A 9,593-nucleotide genomic window follows, 5' to 3' on the forward strand; every position below is an offset into this window, starting at 1 on the left:
AAGAATTTTTTTCAAGGTTGTGTTTGCTATATTTCTATCTCGTAATAGTATTCGAGGGCAGCGGTTTTAAAATAGCGAGTCATAAAAAGTATAATAATTTCATTGGTCATCTGATGAGCTTCGATATTTTACAGATGAAAACCTCGAAAATGAACGAATTAAGCGGAACGAAAATGCTCTAATCATCTTCAAATTTATTGTATCACAGAATTTATTAATAAAAATAGTCGTTTAAAAATAAAAAAAATTATAATAAAGCAAAAAAGAAAAGATTAATCTGTGAACCATAACAAAGGTGATAACGTAGTATAATGTAATATGTTAATGGAATATAATGGAACAAAATTAATATCACATAATGAAAAGGTATGCTAAATTATAAACGTTAAAAACTATTACAAATACTACTACTACTACTACAATTACTACTACTACAGCTGCTACGTATCGTAACACTATCAACACTATCGTTGGATGAAAATGTAGGAATGGATAGCACGTAAAAGTCTTTCAGTGCGTTAACTTTGAATCAGAATCAGAATAGTATTTTTATTGGTATCACATAAAAATGAATTATAAATAAATTTCACTCATATTTAAAAATAAAAGGTTCAAAAAATGAAAAAAGTTTAAATTGAACTATAAACAGATATTTACATCACAGGAATTAAATTCACTTTCTTTTCCTTCCGACAATTTCTGTTAGCGTACGTGTATTTTTGTCCTTGTTCCTCCTGTTACTGAACCATTTCGAAACTTGCGAATAAGTGATCCCACATTCATTGGCTAGGAATTCTCTTGTTTCTTGGTCAGGATACGGAAATGCTATGTGGTTCTGATAATACTCTTCTAACTTATCTGTTCTTTCTTTGGTAAGATACACACGTTTCTTACCCTTTTTGGATGTAGGGTTCAGTTGTATATTGTTGTCATTAGAATTTGGAGTTGAAGTTGCGGTTGTACTGGTAGGTGAGGCTGAAGTACCGGGTGAGACTAATGGGTGGTCATGTTGATTGCTGTTGATATCAGTGTTTGGGTTTGAAATTGTATGTGTGGAGAAAGCCATTGTTGGCTGCTGGCTTGGTTGAAAATTAATTGATGCTTGTTGATAATACGTTGGGGGTTGGATTGGATTGGCTGACGTTGCGGTTGAAGTACTTGGAACTAATGTGCAGTCAAGTTGATTGCTGTTTACATCAGGGTTTGGATTTAAAGGGGTTAGTGTGGAGTAAGCCATTGTTGGTTGATGGTTTGGTTGGGTAATAATTGTTGCTTGTTGACAATATGGTGGTTGTTGGATTGGTCCGAAATTTTGGGCAGACGGTTGATTCGATGTCCAATAATATGAAGACGTTTGAGCTGGTGGACAATGATAAGTGGAAGGTTGGTTGTATGACCAATTATATGAGTATTGTTGATTGTTTAAGAAATAAGTTTGTTGATTGTTCGGTGCCAAATTAGTTGGTTGCTGGATGGACGAAGAGTGGGCACTGAAGTTCGAAGAATTTGAATTTAAGAAATTTTGATTGTTGTTCATTTTGGATGAATGTGAATGAATAAAAATAATTTTCAAATAATAAACGTTGATAGGTAATTTAGAAATTGCAAGTATCCGATGAGCAGACAGAGGACGATGTTCGTTGCTTGAGCGGATGAAGTGAAATGAACTCCGACTCCCATCGTCTTCTTTATATAGACTTGTTGTTCCTTCCTTATTTTGTTACCTAACTGATTGGTCGCATGATCCGATGAATTCTTTGCTGTCAACTTTTTTACGAAAAGTGATTGATGTCAGTGAAGTGCATTAACTTACATAATTGACTTTGTTCCTGCCTGATCCCGTTGATAATCAGTTGTAAAGTGATTTTATTGCTACGATATTCACTTTACAACATTCATGAAAAAATATTTATCTAACGCAAAAAAATATAGTATTATAAATAAAATAATTATAATCGTCTTATTAATTAATTTATGATAAGATGTATATGATCCAAAGAGATCTAACTAGTTTCTACGTAATAGTAATTAGTGTGTGTGAGTTATTTCAATTTTTGAAAACAAAAAAATGCCTCGGATATTGCAACTAAAAAACGATATCATCTTTCACCGTCGTAACACAGAACTAATTTTAAAAATACCAGAGCTAACAATAAAAATTGCATAACCCGTCAAAATCTTGCCACAAAATGTCACAAATTTTCTGACCGAGACCATTGGTGACAGATGTTATTGACAGTCAATTGACGACCTGAAATTATAAATTTTTCGATCCGTCTATAACACTTAATTTTCAATCTGCCATTGAGTGCTTGTTTATCTTTGAAAACAATTAAACATTTCTAAAAATTCATTAATTGTTATTTGTTGACCAGTCTTGTCAATTGTTGGTTGTTGTGTTCTTCCATGTTCACCAAGAAAAATATTGTAACACGGTTTGCAACGGACAAATTCGAGTCCACATCCCGACTAAGTGAATAAACTTCACCATGCAAATATCAAGAGAAAGATTTAGCTGATGATCAGATAAAAGTGAATCTCTTTGATGATTAGTTGTAAAGTGATTTTATTGCTTCAATATTTTTTTTACAACTATCATGAAGTTTTATGATTTTTAACGCAAAGAATAAATTAGGTTTTATGAATAAAATGAAATAAGTATAATCGCCTTATTAATTAATTGATAATTAGATGAAAGTTATCCAAAGTGATCTAATCGGTTTTTATGCCATAGTAATTAGATCGATCATTGAAAGTTATAATTATAGTTATTGTTAGTTATAATTGAAGTTATAATTAAAGTTATTGTTAGTTATAATTAAAGTTTAGTTGATTGTTAATAATAAAAATATTATCGGTTGATTATTGAGGGGTGACACGTTCGAGAAAAGTTTATTCATTTTACAACTGTAACACTTAAGCTAAGTTTTCCTTTGTTGTTGGGTCTCCGTTTACAATTCTCTGTTGACCAATAAAAATATTGGTCTATGTTTGGCTACTATAAATAACCGAAGATATTCAGTAACACATCATTCTTCTTTGAACAACTTATCAGTAAGGTGCCCTACACGTACGAGTCTAAATCACGATAGAGAACGAGTTTATTATCGACATGGCTGAACAAATTAAAAATAATGCAAGTGGAAGTTGGAAACATGATAAAAATTACGACATCAATAAAGAGGATAAAGAAATAGTTAAAACAAATGAAGAATTGATTAGAGATATCTTCGGTGAAGAGATATCCTCTGATGAAGACGACGAGCTGCAAGTTAAAAGTGCTGACTCCGTTCACAATAAAAAAGAAGAAAAACCAGATGACTTGATTAAAGATATCTTTGGTTCATCTGACAAAAAAGAAACACACGAAGCTGATGATGTGGTAACAAAGAGAAGGAGAAGAGTTAAGAGGAACAAAAATCGTCCAACAATTGATGAACCGTCATCATCTCCACCATCAAACATAGCTGCTCCCGATAATGAGCCTACTGTTTATGATTTTGATCTGATGATGGCGAAGAAGAAGGAAGAAAGAAGGAGGAGGAAAAGAAAAATAGATGACGTTGACCTCATTAATCACAACGACGATGCCATCGCAGAAATGATAAAGGTGATGAATACAGCTGCCAAGCAAGATAGGCAATTGAATAGCCAAAACAAACCGGCCATTCAAGTTATGCGACAACTACCATACGTCAAGGCGAAACTCGGTAAACTGGAAATCTTAGAATCGCTATCAGATTCCGGAATTCTAAGTTCTGTAGCAATCTGGCTGGCACCTTTGACCAATCTTTGCTTGCCTCATCTGGAAATTAGGGAGGCACTCCTGAAACAGCTACTTGAATATCCGCCAATAAGTAGCGAGGCATTGAAGGCAAGTGGTCTCGGAAAAGCAGTGGCCTATCTTTCCAAACACCCAAAGGAAACCGCCATTAACAAAGGTAGATGTCAGCAATTGATAATAAGGTGGGCCAAACGATTATTTTGTCAAGATGCTTCTTTCAAAGATTTCACAAGAGAAGAGCGACAGCAGAGAGATTTAGAACGCTGTCCTAAAAAACGAAAACTCACCTCAAAAACTGAAGAGCAGGAAGAAAAAAATTCTTCCGGTGAACTCGTCGGATTTACCGGAGCCTTAACCGTGAAGAAGAAAGACGAACAACGTTTATTGCGGGAAGATACGAATCCGGCTGATAGAGCTAGAGTACCGGAACTATCCCTCACGGAATATATCATTCGACCAAAATGGAAAATTGAAGGTGGGCCAGCGGAGGGTGGGTCAAGAAAAAGAAAACTAACCAGGCTGGATGAACTGAATAGAAAAGTAAAAGCGATGAAAAGAGCCAGCATTTCAAAGCCAGGGGTTTCCGTCAGCCTCCAGGGAAACAACATGAGCCTATAAAAGGGCTGTCACTTTTATAAATATTCACTTTAATAAATAAATAAATTCCGTTTATTCTACCACTTAATTTCTGCATACATGATATGTATGTAGAAATTTATTTCAAGTTGTTGATAGAAAAAAAACGTTTAATCGTAGAAATGCATGATTTATTATCATGAATCACACCGACTCGTTCTCTTTTATTTCAGTTTCGTAAATTTCCATCTGAATAAAATATAATGAAACTTAATGAAAATTTGCGCATTTAATAAATGTAATAGTTGATCCTATTGCAATTGTTTCGCTCAGCATGTCACAGATTCATCATTGTTTGTTCGTATGTAGACAGTATTTACTTCTCAATAATAATATTTTTCTTCTTTTATGTTCTTATTATTTTTTGTATATTAAAATTGTTGGCAGCATATTTCATCAAAGTGTTATATATAAAATGATAATTCTAGTAAATTTAAACAGCAGTGAAAACGAAACATTTGATCATCTCGTTTTGATGATGATCAGTGAGTATTATTTTTATTGCACCAGCAAGATTTTCTCGAGTGTTCCTTTACAAACTTGTAGAACAATGAAACATCATTAATCGTGTAAATATGTTCTTAATCATTATCTGTTGTAGTCAATGAAAAATATTTTGAAAGCAAAAAGAGTTCACTCAAGTGAATATAATCACGCTATTGGTAACTATTGGCTTAGTCTTAATTGTGTTCTTAATACATAGGAGAGTATGAGTTTGTAACATTTTCTCCAGTTGCATTTGTGAGAATGCTGCTGAAATATGTGCTGAAGTTTGTGCAGGTTAGTTTAGAATCCTTTTCCTGTTTCAAAAAGTTCCGTAATTATCGCGGCCAGGCAGGCTGTTTCCGCAATTCCTTTACAAAACAAAAACATTTTCAACATATCTCTGGGAGCAAGCATTCATCCTGTGCTCCCACATTTGCTCCAAAGATGACAAGTGCACGGGATACAACATCTGGAAGAACACTCCTCACCGGGGCTAGTTTTGCTGTCGATCCGTTGTACTGCTACTTTATTAAGAAAGTTTATTTAAATAATTACAGGCTTTAATCTTGTTTGATATTAATTTGGCTTTTAATGTTAATTTCAAAAACATAAAACCGTGAAAATGTTTGTCACATGAATCTAAGAAATATGGACTGGAACTACACGTTGTACATCAAGGCCGGCATGTTAACTGCGTCGTAAGGTGACGCGCAACTGAAAATTAGAGGCAACACAACGATCGGCACGTAGACTCTCTGGATTTGGTGAATTTTTCTCAAATCATTTTTCGATTTAAATATTTATTATTAAAGTATACAACGAATCACAAAAGATATATTTGTGGGTACTTAGATTTTTAATTATTTTTTGTAATGTGACTAATGAAGATTTTGTTTTAAAATTGATTTAACTCAACGATTCAAAAGATTCTTATACCTGTATAAAATTTTGCCACCACATTAAAATTATACCGTATAAAATTTCCAGATTTACGTTTCGATTCCATTTCAATTTCTTTAAATTTATTAAACGATTCATAATTCTTCAACATTTAGCGTCAACTACAAATTGTGTTTTTCTCTAAATTTATTAAAAAATTCATAATTCTTCAACTAACAACGTAAAATATAAATGGTCTTTTTTTTCATTGTTGCGGATGATTACGGAGGTACTTCAAATTGTTGACTTCATCCATAGGGAATGGTAATGAGTGAACTGATTCATGAACGTCAACAGCATATCCTGCTGCCTAAAATTTAATTAATTATAAATAAACAAATGTTAATTAAAATATGTGCAATTATTTTTCCGTAAAAATTGAATTAACGTGCTAGAATAGAAAAAATTAACTGTGTAAGTGTTAGTTGTGTGTGTGGCTGTGTTTTTGAGTGAGTGTGTGTGTGTGTGTGGTTGTATGTGTGTGTTTGTTTCAAGTTCAAACGTCATCGACTTTGTTCGTACCTCGTCCAACAATGGAGAGAGGTCAAATGCTGATGCAATGACGTCAGTTATTGGGCCTAACCAATCGAAGCTGTTAACTTGTAGCACTATGAAAGACAGTGAGTGAATATAATTTTCCTATAACAAGTTTAATCATTTTTATAATTAATTTTAATGAAATAATTAAACAATATAGTACAAATTAAATAATAAATTCAATTCTTTATCTTAAGTTTCTTAGTTTGATGTGCTATCTCATTCTAAACACATTTCATTTTATATAGTTTTGAGATTCATAAATAATTTTATTAGAAGGAAATGCTATTTTTTGTGTTAGTTTACGGTGTTAGTTAGATTCGTTGAACCTTGCCTTCCAAACAGTTCAAAGTTTATGTGGGAATTTTTTCATTTTTGGTTTGTTTCACTAACGATAAAGCATGTAGCTACAGTTGAATGCGTGTGTTTTCAGAGAAAGAGTTTAAAGAACAAATAATTTTTTTAACCGTCTTCTAAATTCTTACAAATTTTGAAAATTTTTACAAACCTGTCTTTAAGGTTCTGTTTGTAATTTCACCAGCAAGAAATGTATTAAAAATGTAAAAAATGTAATAAATATTTAAGGTGGATTTAAAAAATGAAGTCGTTCAGTTAGATGTTATGATGTTTACAACTGAATAACCGCAATTATGACGGCAAACAGCTCATCCTACTACTACATTTTTCACCAGCTAATGATTACAAGTACCTCTTACTTGAGTTGTGTCTGGAAATTTGTCAACAAAAATTTAAACAAAACGTGCATGATGTTTACTACTAAACTAAAAACTTTTTGTTTTTCAAGGCTTTCTAAGAACCAAGATTACAAATACAGAAAAATATTTTGGAATATTAAAGATTATTCTGCTTAATAATGAAATAAATTTAATGAATTATAAAAGTCAGTTTACATTTCACGAGACGTGATTTTTCACTTTTTTCTGTACAATATTTCTGATTCTTTGAAAAAATTTCCGCAATTTGTTCTTTCTTCTCTGAGTTGGATTCGAACCCGGGACAGTCGTCATCGAGGAACTCTTTACTTTCTTGAATGGCAGTTTAATTTTAACACAGTAGCATGCGTTGTTGGATGATAATGTTGTTGTACTGTGTGATGTTGTTGTGTTGTTTAATGCTGTTGTTGATTTTGTTGTTGATGCGGTTGACGATGAGGCGATAGATGGCGATCTTAAGAAATGTTGAAATTCGTTTGTCATTTTGTTGTTAATGTTGTTGCTGTTGTTGTTACTGATGTTACTATACTTATTGTTGTTGTTGATGATGTTAAAGTTGTTGTTGCTTAGTCGCATGGCTCGTTGGCAGTTTTCATGTTGGAGTCTGAATCTACTGTTGCAGGCCAAACAGCAACACGAGTCTGGATGGGTGAATCTTGTTGCGATGTTGTTGTTGTTGTTAGAAGTTATGTTGTTGTTGATGTTGTTATTGTCAAAATTCATATTGTTGTTGTTGTTGTTAATGAGTGCGCAATTAACTTTTATTGTGAATTTTTTTCTCATGTGAGTTTTGAGGATGTTGTTGTTGATGTTTCTCTTGCTGATGTTGTAGTTTTTGATGCAGCAGTTGTTGTTGATGCAGCAGTTGTTGTTGATGTAGTTGTTGTTGATGTTGCAGTTGTTGATGTTGTAGTTGTTGTTGATGTAGTTGTTGTTGTCGAAATCGAAGGTGATGGGCGAGAGATAGTCACCATCGTCACTGTCAACTTCCTCGCTTGAGAACTTGTCGTGGATGCTGGCGTCAGGAAGATGTGCTTCCCCAGTTTGCATCTCACTCCCAGCCTCCCAGATCGAAGTAAGCAGACTGGCGTTGAAAGTGTCCCCATCCATCGGCGTGACATTCGTGAGAGTGCTTTCGTTCTGGATGTTGTTGCTGTCAGAGTCAAAGTAGATGGGGGAGAGCCAGTAACTTTCATCACCGTCGTCATTCTCTTCACTTGAGCTCTTCGTCCTGTTAATGTTAAAATCAATATCGTTAAAAAGTTCATCGTCAACGTCTTTATAACCTGCACTCTCTGAGCAGCTGCTGTCCAAAGTTTTGAGGTCGTCATTCAACTGCGTGTTCTTCTGTTGTTGTTGTTCTTCCTCTTCTTTCAGAAGTTCTTGTTTTGGTGTTGAGTGGGAGAATTTGCTCTCTTCAAAAATGTTGCTGCTGTTGCTGCTGCTTTTGCTGCTATTCTTTTTAAACATGGTGTCGTCGCTATTGTGGTTGCTGTCACAGCTGTCTGCCTGGACCTTCCTCTCGTTGTCGTCCTCACCATCCATCATCATCACCATCATTGGGAATGATGGTGACGGTTAGTTCAACGAACTCATCTGAATTGTGTTTTCCCGAATCGTCATCATCACCATCAACATCATCATCATCATAACTCTTTTGTTTGTCGTCATCATCATCATCATCATCGTCGTTGCTTCTGTTGAATGAGTGCTTGATATCATGATCATCACCACCTTCAACATTCATGCTGTTGGAAGTCGTTGTTGAGTTTGTTGTCGTTGCAAGTGAACCATCGACACGATCGTTGCTTCTCATGTTGAGGAGCTGGTCCATCAGGTGACAGATGCAGCTTTCAACAGCTGCGACTCGATCGTTTGTTGTGTTGTTGGAAGGCATGTTGAGATGTAGTGTTGCGAATGTTGTTGATGTTGATGAGTTGTTGATGTTGTTGAGTTGTTAATGATGCGGATGCTCTGAATGTCTTGTTGTTCTACTCGTTCCAGCTGATCGAATCAGAGCGGATGTTCGCACCTCAGAGCCACTCCACCAGGCGATGGTCAACAAAACAATGGAGTAAAGAGTTGTTTCAACTTCAATCAACTAACTCAAATTCAAATCAGAGGGAAACTTACGCATTGGTACTTGGCACCTTATCAGACGGAGGCTTATATACCCTCCAAGTCTCAATAGCACTCAACAAAGACATCAATTAAAAGGACATTACCATCAGTTAATACAACATCAACATCAATTAAAACAACATAAATGAACACAACGACAATAACGTTCAAATCAAAGTCAATCCCAGCAACGAGGATTAAAACAGCGTGAAAGGGACTCCAATAAAAACCCCGTCGCTGAAGTTTATAACGTTCAAATACAATCACTCTGGACTGTAATATCCGCTCTTTAATTGCTTTTTAATTAATCATAAAGATGGAAGTGTGCCTCTAATTAATATCTTTATTAATTACAG

General features: G+C 34.5%; 3 protein-coding genes across 3 annotated transcripts; 1 reads left to right on the top strand and 2 right to left on the bottom strand.

Annotated features, from left to right (window-relative positions):
* Positions 1-718: 718 nt before the first annotated feature.
* On the bottom strand, positions 719-880 carry HELRODRAFT_148502 (hypothetical protein; the record flags this gene model as incomplete). The annotated part of the gene is made up of 1 exon (XM_009022711.1): positions 719-880. A coding segment is annotated over one exon (162 nt), but the record flags the coding sequence as incomplete, so codon positions are not given.
* Positions 881-3,511: 2,631 nt separating this feature from the next.
* HELRODRAFT_82441 (hypothetical protein) lies at positions 3,512-4,402 on the top strand (the record flags this gene model as incomplete). Its single annotated transcript, XM_009022712.1, has 1 exon — positions 3,512-4,402. One exon carries the CDS (start codon positions 3,512-3,514, stop codon positions 4,400-4,402), a length of 891 nt encoding a protein of 296 aa, XP_009020960.1.
* Positions 4,403-7,296: 2,894 nt separating this feature from the next.
* Positions 7,297-9,013, bottom strand: HELRODRAFT_175271 (hypothetical protein; the record flags this gene model as incomplete). The annotated part of the gene is made up of 2 exons (XM_009022713.1): positions 7,297-8,649; positions 8,858-9,013. The coding sequence occupies 2 exons, from the start codon at positions 9,011-9,013 to the stop codon at positions 7,297-7,299; spliced, it is 1,509 nt and encodes a 502-aa protein (XP_009020961.1).
* Positions 9,014-9,593: the final 580 nt, after the last annotated feature.

Source organism: Helobdella robusta (assembly GCF_000326865.2).
Source record: "Helobdella robusta unplaced genomic scaffold HELROscaffold_33, whole genome shotgun sequence".
In the NCBI taxonomy this organism is placed as follows: Eukaryota; Metazoa; Annelida; class Clitellata; order Rhynchobdellida; family Glossiphoniidae; genus Helobdella; species Helobdella robusta.